This window comes from Amblyraja radiata, chromosome 10, assembly GCF_010909765.2.
Source record: "Amblyraja radiata isolate CabotCenter1 chromosome 10, sAmbRad1.1.pri, whole genome shotgun sequence".
NCBI lineage: Eukaryota > Metazoa > Chordata > Chondrichthyes > Rajiformes > Rajidae > Amblyraja > Amblyraja radiata.
This window is the reverse complement of record NC_045965.1, coordinates 35,593,615-35,612,649: the sequence shown is the minus strand read 5'-3', so window position 1 is coordinate 35,612,649 and position 19,035 is coordinate 35,593,615. Positions and strand designations below refer to the sequence as shown.

At 39.9% G+C, this 19,035-nt stretch overlaps 1 protein-coding gene across 10 annotated transcripts in view; it reads right to left on the bottom strand.

Annotated features, from left to right (window-relative positions):
- Positions 1-19,035, bottom strand: part of nfia (nuclear factor I A) — a 508,421-nt gene that overhangs the window by 41,867 nt on the left and 447,519 nt on the right. For 9 of the 10 annotated variants that reach the window (XM_033028530.1, XM_033028528.1, XM_033028536.1 and 6 more), the window contains 2 exons: positions 3,730-3,895; positions 798-889 (listed from right to left, as the gene is read on the bottom strand). In XM_033028530.1, the coding sequence (XP_032884421.1) occupies positions 798-889; positions 3,730-3,895 (258 nt within the window). The remainder of the gene's footprint in view (positions 1-797; positions 890-3,729; positions 3,896-19,035) is intronic. The other variant, XM_033028539.1, reaches the window with a different exon arrangement.

Below are 19,035 nucleotides of genomic sequence, written 5' to 3'. Positions count from 1 at the left end.
GCGTAGTGAATCTTTGGAATTTTCTGCTCAAGAGCATTTGATGATTGAGTATGGCTAGGAAAAGGATAGATAACATTTCGTAATTTAAGGGAATCAATTACCAGTGGAGGCATGGGGTTTAATTAGGAAACTGTGCCGAGGTAAAGGATCAGCCATAAGTTTATTGATTGGTGGAGATTGGTGAAGAAATGAGAGGCCTTCTCCCGATTCTCGTCCTTAGGTTCATGTGAATTATGTGATCTGAACATGATATTCTTAATGTTAAATTATTGATTCTATTCTCAGGCTCATACATTTGAAGCTACATCATCAGCTTAGAGGTATTTTATAAAAGTACACATTAAAATAACTGACTAAACTAAAACAGCTCTTCTAAATTAGACAGATTGAATTCCTGTAGGTCTTGAGACTACTTAGACAGAAATTGCAGCCATCACTTTGTAAACTAGAATCTGCACACCACTTTGCTGTTTTTCCTTCATTGGGACATGAAAGGTTAAAGAAGAAAGAAATACAAATTAAAAACTAGCCAACTGATGTACTTCCTATGAATTATGAAAGTAAAAACAAACTTGGCAACATTTTACTACTTTATAATGACTTACAACACTACATTTTTTTGCTCGGCAACATTAGAGGATGCGTGGATTTTACGTCCAGATGGCTTCGTAGCTCGAACATATAGTTCAAGAATTCCAACGTGCAGTACAATTGTAGCAAATGATTGCAGCTCACTGCACTAAATGACAAGACCACAAAAAGCTACACTGGATACAAAAAGATTCAAAGCTGCCCACCTGTGGCTGTTGAGGGATATTTACAAAGCTGGGATCCCGTGGTCCAACACTCACGAATCGGTTTGCAGGGGAGGTGCTGGGTGTCGAGTAGGCTGTGAAGGGAAGGGATACATGCGTTCAAGAAGCAGCAGTGGGTCGCACACAAACAACACACATCTTAAGCCTGATTGAAAGACAGCAGGGTCTGTAGAAGCACTCACCCACATTTATGCATGGTGCACCTTTTAAACCCCCTGATTAATAACAAAGCTTGAAGAACTTTGGCTTCCATTTATTTTTAAAAACAGACATAGAAAGGCACAACCTTTTCTTTTTGTAGGGTGATAATTGCAGCGCTACAATTTTCCATTGCAAAACAGTAAGTTAATTTTATTTCTTACAAGATGTATCATTGGGGAAACAAATCTATCAAGGGTCACAGTAAATGCCGCTAGTTAATATCTGTTATTATCTGGAATGCAAGGATCTGAGGAATGATGAAGCAATATAAACAAATGAGTTAAAACAACAAAAACAATAGATGTCAAGTGGAATCATCACTCAAAGTATACAATAATGGCAACATATCACTACAGAGGTTAAGAGGCAGACATTTGCTAATGTTACTATTAACAATAACTTATTGCAATAAACAATGACTAGGATTTTAGAATGTTGAAAACTGCTTGGGCTATATCCATTGCTTCCTGGGAGCTAAATAAGAGCAAGAAAGGGATAAAATTGTGATTTTACAGGATTTTACAATTGAATCTTCATTCAATTTATTATCGGACAAAATCTCCTTGATATTTAATGATGCACTACTGAAAATTGCTGAAGAACATATTACAAATGTTTGAGTAAAATTTGATCTAGTTGTAAATAGGCCAGAATGTTCTTCTTGGGTATTTCCTGTGTTATTAGAAATGCACGAGTGAAAAGTGTGAGGAATAATTCCCAATTTCCATCATGTTGCTGCACACAACAGCCAGAAGAATTCTCATCTCAATTGCTGCAGGCAGTGAGCTGAGCTGGCTGCAACACCACTTTGCCACCCACCTGCAGCTAAAGGTACACTGACAAGATGCATCCTATTATTTCTGTTATGCAAGCTCACCTACAAATACGAAGGTGCAACGTCTAGTGTAAGGACATCAGGCTTCAAATTGAAAATATTTATATATTTTAAACTTAACAGGATGTAAAATATGGACAGGTAATAATATCTTTTTAAAATTTGATTTACTCCCAATTGCAGTTGACCTTCCGTTTTGATCCATGCTAATGAAGAAGCTGAAATGTAGTCAAATAATTTGCAAGAAATATGTGACCACATTTATTGCCTCATTTTCACTGGCAGAGAAACACATCTTTTAAGTATAATTTCAATTATGCTACCAGCAGCATTGGTAGAATTCTTCAGTAAACAATCATGAGATATATGATCATACTTAACCTCAACTTACTTCAGAACATGTATGTACAGCCTTATATAGTGAATCTACTGTCATTCACAAGCAAATAGCAACTCCCAATCTGCCAACATGCATGCAAGATTTACTTATTTTTATTTTCTATCACTAACATGGCAGCTTGGAATAGTGAAATGGTCTTGCACCATCCCAAGAATAAGCCTAAAAAAATCTGATCTATGCTTATGCCTTCTAATCTATCATTCATCTAATACAAATGATTGTATTAGCTGAAGAGCCCAAAAGCATGCATCTCAGTCAGAAAACACAAGTGACTGAGTGTCAGCGATGCGCGTGACTCCAAGCTTCTGACACACTGTGGGATAATGTTTGTGGGGAGTTAACAGATCAATATCTGACCAATTTGTACACTAAATTGTTGACTGAATGACAGGCAGGAGTAAAAGAAGCTTGACCCCTGCATGGGCGGTGTGTGATTGTTAACTTGGACCCAATGTGTGCGTTAGCAGTGCATCACTATAATTGACAATCAGGTAAGCCATTGTCAGGAATTGAGAAGAATCTGAATAAGGGTCTCGACCCGAAACATCACCTATTCCTTCGCTCCATAGATGCTGCCTCACCCGCTGAGTTTCTCCAGCATTTTTGTCTACCTCAGGAATTGAGCCTCATTTGAATATTAGAGTTGTAGGTTTCAGATGGCAAATCGCTGCTGAGTCCTGCATGGAATTGCATCTCTACCAAGATCCTTTGTTGGCCTTTGGGATGGAGAAATGAATAATAATAGTCTGGACGTGGACATACTTTATTTTCCAAGTCAGGAAGGAGCATTAATGTGCTTGCTAGTCCTTAAAATCGCTCGAAAACTTACCTCTCTTAAAGGTCACCAAGTATCCCTGGGAAAAATTCATTGGGCATTCTCTGGGGTCATGCATCAGATTGTGCATTTTCAGCAGTGAAGCCGATTACTATTTAGAGACAGGCCTGAAAATTGCATCAAGAGCACAGATGGGAGTCCAAGGTTGGCCACTATGTTCTCCTGTGCTGGTCTCCCATTTAACAAGCCTTAACCAGATGTCTCATTCCAAATCATGGACAAAAGGTACATTGCTAATTAATTCTCTACCATAGGACTATTTCTGAAAACAGATGCAAAGAAAACCCTGAACAGTTTTCACATTTCATAATGTTTATTGTTTAAGGGAGAAAACACTGTTGAAGAAAAGTCACTTAACAACTTAAATACAGGCACCATTTATCTGGAAGCCAGCAAACAGATAATTGCAGGAGGAAAATCTTTATGCTCAGTGGAAAATGATTTTAGTGAAGTTTGATGTTTTCCATTGATAATAATGAAAATGATGCAAAGTAACTTTATATAGAAAAAGGATGAACTATCTAGCTTTCCACATTAACATCTCTGTGCATTTAGATATGTGACCTATTGCTTGGACCACCTTAGAAGGCCAGCACTATCTATGTTCATATAATATACATGGGGTTTGCTGAAGTACACTTACTGGGTGAAGTAGGTGATGCTGCTCCTCCATCTGTAGAAGTGGTAGTTGGTTTTGTGTCTGGCACTGGCAAAGGCACAGGCCTAGCCATAGGTGGAGGAGGTGGGGGTGGCAACATTGGGGTGGGAAGGAATGGATTATGGACTTTGCCTTGGCTGCTTCCATTTGGCTGTGGGACAGAGTAAAAATAATAATGAACAAGTCAAAACCACAGCTAAACAAAAGGATTTGTAAGCAACGATTATAGTTAATGGAGGCAGCATCGATGTGAATGAAATGTGATATTGCAGTAAGCTAAACTACAAAATTTCTTTCCCAAAGCAGGCACATTTTTATGGCATTCATAAAATTAAATAGTGACTTTTGAAAAAAATATCAATTTCTTCCACACAGCAGAACTGACAATAATGTGGCATCTCTGTCTGAATAAACTGAGGACACACACTATTTGATAGATTAAAATTAATAACAAACTTTATAGATTTAGGAACTACCATTGTTATAATATCTCTATTTTCACTAGACATATATGATGTCATATTCTGGACCAAATGTCAATGGGAAAAGCCACAAAAAACTTATTCATAAGTCAACAGCCAATCCCAACAGTTAAGTTAATAACAATTCCAAGGAACCATGCTTTCATTTCCTTTCACAGATGTAGTTGAACTTTTCATTTTCAATTTGTTTGTTTTTTGTATCTAACGGCCTTTTAAAAAAAAAGTGATTGTTACTTAGACAACTTTAGTTGGAACCTATTACAGTCTTTCCAATAGTTTCCCCCAATTCTCCCTGTCTGTGAACATGAGGAACAGCACCTCATATTCCGCTTGGGTAGCTTACAACCCAATGCTATGAACATTGAATTCTTCAATATTAGGTATTGTACTAACCCACTTCCCCTTCTCCCCCACACCACCCTTTTTCATCCCCCCTCCCCCCCTGTGCCCCAGCTAGACTCCCACATATTTCTCCCCTCCTGCGACTTTCCACCCACAAGCTTCACAGTTCACAACTTCAATCCTGCCTAATACCTTCTGCCTTTATCTCTAGCCTTTGTTCCAATCATCTGCTTATCAAACATCTCCCTTGCCTGTGTCCAGCTGCCACTCTTTGTCCCTCCTCTCCCCTATTCTGGCTCCCCCCCCCACACCCCCCACAATCAGTCTGAATAAAGGTCGCAACCAAAATGTTCCCTATCCATATTCTCCAGAGATGCTGCCTGAACTGCTGAATAACTACAAAACACTTTGTATCCTTCAAGTATGTCCTGTTCTACTATCTAGAAAAGCAGACTGTTTGACCGACAAATGACCATGAAACATTCATCATGGGTGTGTTGAGTGTACAACATATATTATCCACCAGGTGCGCAGCTCAAACTCATTGACATTTCTTCAGTAGCATCTCCTAAACCTGCAACATTAACCACCCAGAAGAGTAGTGACAGCATGAAATCACCACTAATATGACACTATCTTGGATTTAGTTTATTGAATGGAATAAAATATTCCAGCACTTTCAAGCACCCTCATATTCTACATGTAATAGGGACCTGAAAATGTGGTTGTTATTCTATATTCATCACCGTTAAAATCCCGGAATTTCCCATCTTCCACAGGAACCTGTGACATTGCATGGACCGTAGTTGTTTAAGGCACTCCTCATGCCATCTTCTCAAGGACAATGAAGTATGTTCAATAACTATTCTTGTCAATGGTGTTTTTATCCATGGCTACATCAATAAAGCAAGCCCTCCACCAGTGGCAGTCACAGGTGTGGACTATTTATCCTCAAACATGTGGCTCTGATGATAACAGTGACTCAAACAGTCCTCAAACAGCAACTCTATGGGGTTGCTGCAATTGATCATTCAGGGAAGACATGCAGGAAGGGATTGGATATATGAAGTAAATGGATAAGGCGCTAAGGAATGTTGACAAATGAGGGATCTAGTGGTTCAAAGTTGATAGTTCCCTGAATGTGGCAGCACAAATAAATAGGATGGTGAAGAAGGTGCAGAAGGGCGGCAGTGGGGCAGCAGCAGAATTGCTGGCTGCTTTACAGCATCAGAAACCCAGGTTTGATCCTGTCTACGGGTGATGTCTTTGCGGAGTTTGTAGGTTCTCTCTGCTTCCACGTGGGTTTTCTCCGGGTGCTCCGGTTTCCTCCCTTGCTCCAAAGCCACACAGGCTTGTAGGTTAATTGGCTTCGGTAAAATTGTAAATTGGCCTTACTGCGTAGGATAGTGTTAGTGTATGGAGTGATCGCTGGTCTGTGTGGACTCAGTGGGTGGAAGAGCTTGTTTTTGTGCTGTATCTGCTGTGCTGTGTTGTAAAGTAAACTAAAGCATATGACATGCTTGCCCCCATAAGTTTGGACACAGAATGTAAAAGTTGGGAAGTTCTGTTGCAACTTTACAAAACATCGGTTAGACTGCAGATAGACACAAAATGCTGCAGTAACTCAGTATTTTGTGTCTATCTTCAATTTAAACCAGCATCTGCCGTTATTTCCTACACATATTGGTTAGACTGCATTTGTAGGACTGTGTGCAGTTCTAGTTGCTGCACTATGGGAAGAATGTGGTTATGTTGGGGAGTAAAGAAAATTCCATATGATGTTGCCTGGATTACAAGACTTTAGTTATGGGAGCAATTTGATATGCTGGAGTTGATTTCCCTGGGAGTGGAAAAGCCTGAGGGGTAACATAGAGGTATATTAAGTTTTGAGATGTGAAGAGAGGATATAGTCAGAATAATTTTCCCATGGTAAGGCTGTCAGAAACAAGAGGGAATACGTTTAAGGGAAGTAATTTTAAAGCAGATTTGAGTGGAATGTTTTTTGTAATTTGCCCCTGGTGTGTAGAACGCAAAACTGGGAAAACATAGAACTAGTGTGTAGGCGATGGTAGGTCAGCACGGACTCATGGGCTGAAGGGTCATATATAATTGCACCATTCAAGAGACATTTAAAGAAGTACTTAAATGGGCAAGGCCCAGAAGGATACAGAACACAAGACATTAGTATAGATGAGCAAAAAGGTCAGCATGGACATGATAGCTGAAGGGACTGATTCTATGCTGTGTAACTCTCTGATTCTACGACAAAGTGATTTACAATATCTTTCAAAATCAAGGAAAATAATATAACACAAAAAGACAACAGAGAAATAACACACAATGACAAGCCATAAAAATCTTAACCCAATTCTATTAGGTTAGTTTACATGCAAATAGGTCTTCCTGTCATTAGCTAATCACTGTTCAAAAGCAGTGTCCATCAACCAAATGAAAAATGCACTAAACATATGCAGTGATAACATTGAAATAAAAACAGCAAGAATTCAACAGTCATAAATCTGGCAAAAAGAATATATAAAAGTGCCTGTTTAATGCAGAGATCTTGGAATGAATGTAACAGTGAGACTCAGGCAACTCTCTCCCTTTCTGCGATGAATGCTTTTATTTTATTGATCTTTTTCTACATGCTTTTTATTCAGGTCCTTAACAATGGCATCATTATATGACATTGTGTCAAAATGGTAATCGGAGGAGAAGGTGTTGCTTGTCATTGTTTGACAAATATGTGTCAGAAGGGGGAAACGCCAGGTAATTTATGCTTCTCAAATATTTTCTCTATGAGTAACTGGGATTGTACTGATAATGCTAATCCTCCATTTACATGTTCCTGGGGTAATAATTCTGCAAAGGATGTCAAATATTGTTGGCAAACATGAAAAGATACAATCACTAATGCTCTGCAACTTGGGAGAATGAGTCATTGGGAAGATTGCACCCTCTCATGCTCTAAGTGGCAGTTCCTGCTGATAATGCTGTTGGTAGATCTATACAAAGCAGAGCATCTGTTAAACCAGTCAGGGGAGAGGGATACACAAAATGCTGGAGTAACTCAGTGGGACAGGCAGCATCTTTGGAGAGAAGAAAGGAGTCAGCCTTCACTCTCCCCTCAGTCTCAGACTCAAACTTTCGGTCTAATGAAGGTTCTTGACCCGAAACATCACCTATTCCTTTTCTCCAGAGATGCTGCCTCACCCATCGAGTTACTCCAGCATTCTTCGATGTAAACCAACATCTGCAGTTCCTTTCTACACATCAGTAAAACCTTCTTTGCTGCAATAAAGAGGGATGCTATCCTGTGATGCTATCTGAAGTATAACATTCATAGTAGCAGCAACTATGATACAATAAGTACCCTAAAAATAAGAATGTCAACCTTATTGCATACTGTTCCTTGTGGGTTTCAAGTATTTATATTTCTGAAGGAAAAGCTTGTGCTGTTGTTTGTATACAGGTCCGACATTCTTAATCTACTATGTTCTCCTACTCCACATTTGTCAAGGCTAACTGGCAATGGTTACCTCATTGTTATTGGTGATAGCTACATAACACAGTTTATCTACCAGAATTCCAATGAAATTTTGGCCTTTCATTTCAATTCATCAATGTATCTGTAATGAATTAAGTACATTAAACACAATCCTTGTGTTATTCCATATTAAACAAAAATATATAGCTTTTACTTTATTTAGAAATAAATCTGCTGCGAGCATCCAAGTCTGCACTTTTGAGCAGAAAGCTGTTTGGAGTTTTTTTATTGAAGGATTCTAACCCATTTTGCTACTTTTTCTCTTTTGGATTTCAATTAGTTGAGGAAAATACCTTACACATTGAGAAAGCAGATGAATAAAGCAATATATAATGATGTGAAAAGAAAGTGTAAAACACAGGGAATACTTAGCAGTTCAGGCAGCAACTATGGAGTAGGAAGCAGAACTAATGGTTCAGGTTGAAGATTTTCATATGGACTGCTTCTTTTGTTTTTTGACTACCTGTTAAATCCACCACCTTTACCCAGAAATAAGATGACAATAAAATATCAACCTGAAATATATATTGACTCCGTTTCTCTTCCTGTACATGTGCTGCCTGATATGCTGAATATTTCTAGCTTTTTAAAATTTAGTTCAGATATTCAATAGTTTTTGCAGTTGTTCCACACTTGGCATTATGATACTGTTACACTGCAGCCTAAATTCCAGTCTGCATTATCCATTTCATCCATCAGGTTTAGTATTTATGTAAAAAATGTAAGGAAACTGGAGCACCCGGTATTAAACGAACAGTCAGGAGAACATGCAAATTCCCCACACAGTATTATAGGTCAGTACAGAACCCAGGTCACTTAAGCTGTGAGGCAGAAGCACTATCAAACTGACCATTGACTGTCACTTCCATTGCCTGCAGACATTGTTCATTTATACAAAAATGCTCTTTTAATGGATTTTTGCTTTCCATAATATTAAATTCTGGGCACCTCACTTGAAGATGATCTCGAGTTTGAACAAGAACGTTTCCACGAACAAGAGATTATAGCCACGTGGATACAATGGAGAAGTAAGAATTATTTTTCTTACAGCAAGGGAGTATAAGAAGAGTAGGTTTACTTTAATTATGTTTAAAAAACCCATAAATTATTCAGTTCAAGTAGGTAAAGAAAAAGTGTTTCTAAAGGATCGTAGGACAAAGATTCAAGATGATTAGGAAAATAAGTCCCACCAGAATGGTGAGCTCAACTTGTCTCTGCAACATGTGGCTGGGATTTGGAATGCACTGCCTGACTGATTGGGAGAGGCAGATTCAACAGCGTACTTCAAAACAAAACAGGATAAATGCTTGAAGGAGAAAAATTACAGGAATACAAAAGAACAAAGGCATAGACTAATATAATTGAAACAGAAAAGGCTGGAAATACTTAACGGGCTATGGAGCAGGAGAAACAATTAAAGTTTCAGGTCAATGACCTTTTACCTGATTTCAGCATTCACAATATTTCACTTTTGCAAGGGACTAATTGAATTACTTTTCAAAAATGTTGGCGTAGACTCATTGGGGCTGAACGGCCTTCTCATTTATCTACAGGTTTAAATAAAATGTTTAACAAGACAATGACGACATTGTGAAGAAGAACCCATTGCTGAGGCTTCTTAGCATTTAATTCATCCTAGCTTTTTTAACCGAGGTGTTCAAGAGCCTTTGCAACGTTTGATCTGGTGCTGTCCGGGAAATCAATTGAAACTTTGCTTTTCTTAAAAGGACAAGAAACAAGTCAGAGTAGGTCATGATATAGCTCAGGTAACTGGCACACATCTGCTTGTACTTCAAAATCAGAATGTTCAGGTAGATGTCTATATACCTGTACAAGAATGAGGTCCAATTCATCAGAGTAGCAATTATGAAAAGCAACATTACACAGCAGAAAGGAGCTTGCAGCCAGGCACTAACACAGTGATAACTGCATCGATTTAGATGTATCAAGATCACTTCAAACAGCCACTGGAAACATTGAAAATATTAGCCAATCAAGAGTGTAACTGATATGTGAAGCTGGTCTATGGCACGGTTTGCTTGAGCATCAAATTTCATTCTCTTTCTATGGACAATCAACAGCACTTTAACAGAGATCTGCAACTACAGGGTGGCAGGATTCCTGAAAGTGCGCGTGATTATTGAATCACATGACCCAAATATTCTATTTGCTACTATTTATACAAATCACAAATGATTCACTTCTCCCCTCAATGCGTCTGTAACCGATGGCAAAGAAGACGCATATTTTCACAAGAGTATTTGCAATGCCTTTAATGCTATCAACTGGTGGTCTCTGGAAATCTTTACCTTGAGAACAAGATTTAGTGTAAATCCTGGAGGCTCAAACCAATCTTCTGCAGCGGTGGGCTATGACTGCTTGGATTTACCATTACACAAACTGAACATGAATATGAGATACAGGGCATGGCCATAGTTATAAAGCACAACACTGACATTCTTAAGCAAAAGCCAAACTAGAGCAAGTCAGTGGGTTAGGTAGTCTCCATGGAGGGAAATGTACAGATAACATTTCGGGTAAGGACACTTCTTCACAACGTAACGAGCACATTCGGAGGAGCCTGTAACTGTTCCTGATGATAGCCTGGTGAAAATTTCTTGGATTCTTGTTATCTGCCATGTGGCAGCACCAACAAATAAAATAACTAGCCATGCAGTTTGTTTTGATTTGAGTTCACAAGTTGCTTGCTACCTAAACTGCTTCTCACAATAACTGTGATTCAAAAAGTAGCGTAAAAGTTACATTGCGATTGTTCATCTTCTGTTGCAATTATTGAGTACAATTATTGTTATTTTTATCCACATTAAAAGCTCAATTTAACTATATAATTATCATTAAAATGAATCTATAAAATCCAACTTTTATAATCTAACCTATTGAGAACATGCTCATCAGTTGCCACGGATAACAAGTAATTCCAATGCATAGAAGGGATCTTATGCCCTGGATAAATGTAAAAATACAAGAGCAGGAATAACATCAGATGTGGGATGGACATCCTGCTGCTTTGCTGGGCAGTATTAGAATCAGATAAAAGCAACTGACAGGCAACTTTGCATAATACATTAAAGGAAGGTGTGTTTTTAACCCTGAACTGCTTTAACTTAGTTAAAGTCATTTAACTTTGGTCAACATTGTTCTATTTGGCTGTGGTGGAGTTAGCAATGGAAGAAGTGATGGCCTCATTGACATTGCTAACTGGCGGTTAGCTGCTCTCCATGTCGGTGATGTTCCTTCCGTTCTTCATTCCTTCCTTCTGTAGTCTCCACAGTAAATATGACTGTGCTCTCTATTCAGTTGCTCTCTCTGAATATTTTATTCACCCTGAAAGTTGCTTCACAATCAACAGTTGCTTTATTCTCCCCAAATAAATATGGCTGCAATTGGCCTCACACTCTACAATGTGAACCAAGAAATTCCCACATTTGCTGAAGTACAAAACTACATTCCTATCATCACATTTTGTCCATTTAAAGTAAAGTAAGGTAAAGTATCCTTTATGTGTCAAACTGTTCCATCAAAAATTCTTATGACACATAAATAATGGAATCTGGCTTTGTAAATGCATTGCAATTTCTCCGTTCAGCAATGAGCTCTTTTGTGCAGGCCTAAGATTTGCTATTTTAAATGGAAATGTCTGCTGCCTCTGAAGATCACGGTGAGCAATGCAGTCACAGAATGGCTACTAATACTACAATGACCTGGAAACTATGGCTGGATATGTGCTGGGCATATTGTGCTAAAAGCAATGGCTTGGGTTGGGTGATGGAACAAATGGCGAGTCAATGAAAGCTAAAGAGAGAAATTCAAGTCTCTGACTGCATCTACTTGGTCAAGATCAAAGCTACGGGGCTAATTGTCCTCTCCTGCACTTCCGCTTGACATTTGATCAGCAATGTATGCCTGCAAGATCCTGCGAGGACTCCGTGTTGGGGGAGCACCCATAGGTATTACTGGAGGGGACAAAATCCTCATATTTCCTTTAGTTATCCACTGATGTATCTTCAAATTGCTCAAATTGAAATCCTTGATTTCCAGGATCCAAAGAAAAATCCCATGATGCAACCTCTTTGCAAACTGCAAGGCGAGGCTTGGAACACCAAGTGGGTAAAGCCCCAGAAATTCTGGGTAGTGCTGTGAGCATCATTTCTCTTTATTGTGCCTGGGAATTGAATGTTTAATAGCAAAGGTAATAAATCTCAGTATTTCTATTGGCCTTTTCACGTCACCTTGGAGTAAACAGGACGCTCCATAGAAGGGGTTCTACCCTAATTTATATTACTTTACTCACAGATAGGCACAAAAAGCTGGAGTAACTCAGCGGATCAGGCAGCATCTCTGGGGAGAAGGAATGGGTGGCATTTCGGTTCTTCAGACAGGCCAGGGATAAGGGAAACTAGAGATATAGATGATGATGTAGAGAGATAAAGAACAATGAATGAAAGATATGCAGAAAAGTTATGATGATAAAGGAAACAGGCCATTGCTAGCTTATTGTTGGGTGAAAACAAGAAGCTAGTGCGACAAGTGGGGGAGGGATAGAGAGAGAGGGAATGCCGGGGTTACTTGAAGTTAGAGAAATCAATATTCGCTGGGCTGTAAGCTGCTCAAGTGAAACATGAGATGCTGTTCCTCCAATTTGCATTTAGCCTCACTCTGACAATAGAGGAGGCCTAGGACAGAAAGGTCAGTGTGGGAATGGGAAGGAGAATTAAAGTGTTTAGCAACCGGGAGATCAGGTATGTTCAGGCGGACTGAGCGAAGGTGTTCAGCGAAATGAACGCCGAGTCTACGTTTGGTCTTGCCGATGTGTAAGAGTTCACATCTTGAACAACAGATACAGTAGATGAGGTTGGAGGAGATGCAAGTGAACCTTTGCCAACCTGAAAGGACTGTCAGGGTCCCTGGACAGAGTTGAGGGAGGTGGTATAGGGACAGGTGTTGCATCTTCTGCGGTTGCAGGGGAAGGTACCTGGGTAGGGGGTAGTTTGGGTGAGAAGGGATGAATTAACTAGGGAGTTGCGGAATGAACGTTCTCCGTGGAAGACGGAAAGGGGTGGAGATGGGATGATGTGACTAGTGTTGGGATCCTGTTGGAAGAGGCAAATATTTGGGAGGATAATGTGTTGTATGCGATGGCTGATGGGTGGAAAGGTAAGTACTAGGGGGACTTTGTCTCTGTTGTGACTAGGGGGAGGGGGAGGGCGATGGAGAGAGGGAGGGGGAGTGGGAGAAAGGGCGAAGCTGCACGGTACCGAGGAGACACGAGTGAGAGCCTCATCTATGATGGGAGAGGGGAATCCCCATTCCTTAAAGAATGATGACATCTCGGATGTCCGGGGATGGAACACCTCATTGGGAGAGGGGAACCCCTGTTCGCTAAAGAATTAGGACATCTCGGATGTCCTGGTATGGAACACCTCATATTACTTAAATCTCAACTGGTCTGCAATTCTACATCAAGAAAACCGTAATGAGGATTTTTTTGCACATTATTTGGGAGCTTAGGCTAACCTACTGATTTTTACAATATTGAATCTGCACTTGTACTGTTAAATAATTCACGAGTTTTCAGATGATCTAAGCAAATGAATCCTCAAATATGAATGCTGGTATATTGATTTTTGATGTCTGGACAAGTAGGTATCTTCTAACACTGCAGACAATATCCACTATGTGGTGTCTGGAATGTCTGAAAGCATGATTACATAAAATAATGTCTCAATATATAATGTCTTTTGTATGCCAATTATAAATGGGATCTCAAGTTGTCTGTTAGTATCCTGCCGCCACATAAGATGTTTTGTTATGTTAGGTGTTTTAATGGTAAATAATTGATCGATCATTTGAATGTTATACTTACGTATGAACATATATTATTTTGTACATCCCTCTACAAGTTGCTTCAGCAGTATTGGTTGCAGATTTACTGCAGGAACTAGTATCGTTGTCAAAATAAATCTTATTCAATGACTTGAAAAACCTCACAAGATAAAATATCCCAATTGAGATTTGTCCTGAGAGCACTGAATGAGAAACAACACTGTGACCAGAGACCAGGGGCATTGCCATCTTTTTTTTGGTCTCTAACATAGAAAAATATACATTACGCAGAATAGTGAAAATTAATTTAATCAGATTTAGGAAGGTTACCCACAACAGTCACAATGTCTATTTCGTTTTTAAATGGGAAAGTGAGCAGAAAGCTGCTCGGTTCTTCCTATTTGAATATTAAGTAAGTCATCAGTCACTCAGTTACAGTGCAAGACCAATTGGCACCAGGAAACTGTTCTATTTTTAACCAGGTTAGTCCAAACTCTAGGAGGCATCCCTATTTGTAGACTCTCTTGGCAGATAGGTTCACAAGGACAAAACGGATAGATTAGCGAAAATCCTCTGTACGATATTGTGATGGATTAATGCATCTTGCTGAAAAAGCGTAATCAAAAATGAATGCACAATAGCTCCATCAATAGATACACATCACTCTATTTAACCCTGCCTTTCTGTTGATGGCATGGACAACCTCTTTGTGTTGTTTAATTTGTCATTTGCGATACGGTCCCACCACCGATTTTCCCGGTACCCTTAGTGCCAGAGCCGTTCTGGATTACCTGTTCTGCTGGACCAACAGAGTTCATGGCTTCTGAGAGAACTCCATTGGTACCAGAATGGTCAGCCTAGGTTACCCAGGGGCCAAGATATCGACCTACAAAGTTGGCCTCGGTCAGCGATTTGCAGCTCTGGTTGGGCCACATTTAAAGGGGGGAGGATTCTATTTTCCATCATTTCATGACATGTACTAAAATGTCATATCTTCCACCATCATGATGTCTTCATTCCATGTTTGTAAAACCTCAGTAGATTAACTTCAGGTCTCATTGCTCCACCGCTTACTGAGTAGTTAGCTAACACATTATGAATGTGTAATCCCTTCCCCTTGTAAACATCCTTTATTTTTGAACCATGTTAAAGGATTACAATCAATTGATTTACTCTTGCTCTTTGCTAGTAAACCCTTGTGCCGAACCTTTTTGAAATGACATTAGGAACACTTCCCCAGGTTGTTCAAGGCTGCTCAACGATTCAACAAGTTTAGTAAGATAAGATGAAGATTAATTCCCTCTATTTCTTGTGGATGATTTCAAGAACAGTTAAAATGGCTGGCTTCAATTACATATCTTTTCTCAAACTTGTGAAAAATGAAATCTCAAAATTAGCTGTATGAATTTGCTCAGTTTTCTTTTCCAAATGTTTGGCCATTTTTTCATTATCTATGACCACCAAAATCCATAATTATGTATTAAATTATATGCAGATATTAAGGCTGTAAGCAATACTTTCAGTATGATACTTAACCCAGCTCATAAGACATAACAGCAGTTTTAATTCTAAATGTATGGATTGACAATGTATACATTTCCCAACTTTTACATCAAATTACTCTCCTCCAATTTGTGATCAATATCAAAGTGATAGCTAAGTAAACGTGGATCCATTAGCATTTTCAATCGAACTATTTTTGAGTAAGGTTTCGTACACAAATCTGATCTACCATGTAAACAAAACTGTAAAATAACAACCATGGTATTCAGAGACCTCCAATATCTTTGGGCCAGCGTGTTTCACTGCTAAAGTGAAGAATTGGATGCAACTTCATCCCATGTAGATGCGTATAGTTTCATGAGTGCTTTATAAGGCCAGAAAATGAGAGCTGTGATGCAGGAGTAATCTAAACCACAGAAATAAAATGGAAAGAGTGGCCTGTTTCGATTCCATGAACTCGATGATTTAAATTCCAGCTATTGCATGATGTAACATTTTCTTGATTCACCTCCCTTCCATCTGACAGAATGGACTTTTGGCAACCTGCATTTGCTTAATACATTTACCACACTTTTAGGGTTCAATGGAGGGCAATCAAAGATCTGGACCATTAATCCAAAAACATAAGATTAATACCCATAATATCAGTTGGGAAATACAAACTTATCTGACTAAATCCGTGTTTAAGAAAGAACTGCAGATGCTGGAAAAATCAAAGGTAGACAAAAATGCTGGAGAAACTCAGCGGGTGAGGCAGCATCTATGGAACGAAGGAATAGATGACGTTTTGGGTCTAAGCCCTTCTTCAGGTCTTGACCCGAAACGTCACCTATTCCTTCTTTCCATAGATGTTGCCTCACCCGCTGAGTTTCTCCAGCATTTTTGTCTACCTTCAACTAAATACACCTAGTTTGTTTAAAAAACTCATCTCAGCATTGGAAACGAAGAAGCCACCGGATTGTCGTACAAAATAAATCTGGTACATAAATGTCCTTGAGGATTTCTTCATTGAAATACATATGCTATCCTTACAATGATCAGTCCAATTTGTGAATCCATATCCTTTCTTGACTACCTTCACAGTACAGGTGGAAATTAGGAATGGACAAAAAATACCAGCGTCACCAACAAGATCGACATCCTATGAATGGACAAAAAAAAAATCCATTCCCTCAAAGGAACAAATTTCCAAATTTACCATATTCTGAAAGTTTTAGTTGGACTCCATTACTCCTAGTATCTTTACTCTCTACTGGTAGTGAATTTTATCTTTGTGTTTGTAAAAGCTCAGCGGATCAACTGATTTGTCTCACTGCTCCTTTGCATGAGGCACTAGTTTCCATTCCAGTCACACTGTTCCACCCTCTCATCAATTGTAAAACGTGAGGCAGTAGTTCCATAAAGAAATGATGGTAAATAAAGGATGGGAAACAGCAAATCACAGTGGAGCAATTACAATATTACAGTTAAGAGTGACAAGTCAGTAAAAAACACTCACCTGTTCAACTCCATCATTACTGCCATAAGTTCAAATAGCATTTCCTATCAGCTGTATTTCTTGTTTCAACCCACCAAGAGTTGCCAGTTCCACTCTTCTTGCCCTTCCCTCGCCATTGCGCCTCTATTGGAGCTACTTCCTCCTCACTGCGAGCCAAAGCCTCACTTCATTTTCTTTGTTACAATGGTTCTTAATGACCAAATCACCCATATAACCATAACCCCTCCCCCCCCCCCAAATGACTGGAAATGTGACACAGTCACACAGTCCTATTAATCTAAACACTCTCCCATGTCACAGCTCCCTCCTGCTATCTGAATATTCAAGCTTACACAATCCAGCTGAAATCTATTGCTTTAAATTGCTGCAAATGTTATTGAATCTGACATCTGATATTCCAGCTGGCTGTGCATGTCTGGGCTCAATAAATGATCTGCGTGGCATAGTCGAACAATGCATTAACCACATCTAGCTTTTACCTCTTTCTGAAGATGGGAAAGAGATGCACTTAAAAAATAACTGGCAAACAGAATATTTGCGTGGAAGGACAAGCGACCAGTTACAATGCAAATGTTTTTTCTCCATGACACACTTGTGGCATTTTATTCCTTTGAGAGCCGAGCTCAATTAAGTATTAGCATTGCACAGTTCTGATATATTAACATTGTTACGTTTCTTGAGAGTTTTCTGGCTCAGGGGCTGATGTTCAGCTAATGCCACTTCAAACCTACGTCTGAAGGTATTTATCTCCGGTTCTCAGCTACACTGGTGTGAGAAGGTGCCAGCCTTGGAAGGGAGATTTACAGAGACATTCGCTTTCCACTGTTAGATACGTTAGAAATACAGCGTGAAAAGTGAATGGCCCCTCATTTGGTCAGAGTTCTCGCATGGTTTGCCAACACTGGCACAGTGAGAAAAGAATTACACAGCTCAAAAGTACGATTTTAAGAGATCAGATATGGTATATACCTACTTCAGTATTTCTCACTGGGGTCAGAAGTGTCTATTATGCTCTTCAATTTTAAAAGCCACAGGCTGTGTCTGGGTTATAAATACCCGACTGATGAACTGCTCTCCATATTATTATATGCAGCTCACATAATATTATTAAATTCAAAAGTCTAACATATGTTCATTCTTACAAATGGCAGAATTTGCTTCGTCTCCACCTTTCATAATTGTTCTTTCCTAACAGCTTTATTTGCTTTTTAAGCCATTCATTGCAATATTGTGGAGAAAGGAAAACCATATCGGGTTTAAGAAGGAACTGCAGATGCTGGAAAATCAAAGGTAGACTAAAGTGCTGGAGAAACTCAGCGGGTGCAGCAGCATCTATGGGGTGAAGGAAATAGGCAACGTTTCGGGCCAAAACCCTTCTTCAGACAGATGTGGGGGGGGGGGGGGGGGGGGGGGAGGGGAGAAGAAAGGAGAAAGGAAGAGGAGGAGCCCAAGGATTGAGGGAGAGCTGAGAACGGGAGGAGACAGCAACTGCTACCGGAAATTGGAGAAGTCAATGTTTATGCCGCTAGGGTGCAAACTGCCCAAGCAGAATATGAGGTGCTGCTCCTCCCATATCTGGTGATGCTCACTCTGGCCATGGAGGAAGCCCAGGACAGAAAGGTCGGATTCAGAATGGGAGGGAGAGTTGAAGTGCTGAGCCAGCTGGAGATCAGATTGGTTAATGCGGACCGAGCGGAGGTGTTCGGCGGAACGATCGCCAAGCCTACGCTTGGTCTCACCGATGTAAAGCAGCTGACATCTAGAGCAGCGGATGCAATAGATGAGGTTGGAGGAGATGCAGGTGAACCTCTGTCGCACCTGGAATGACTGCTTGGGTCCTTGAATGGAGTCGAGGGCGGAGGTAAAGCGACAAGTGTAGTATCTCTTGTGGTGGCAAGGGAAAGTGCCCGGGGAGGGGGTGGTGCGGGAGGGAGGGGAAGAATTGACCAGGGAGTTACGGAGGGAGCAGTCTTTGCGGAAAGCAGATGGAGGGAGAAATGGGAAGATGTGGCGAGTGGTGGGGTCACGTTGGAGGTGCCGAAAATGACGGAGGACTATTTGTTATATGTGACGGC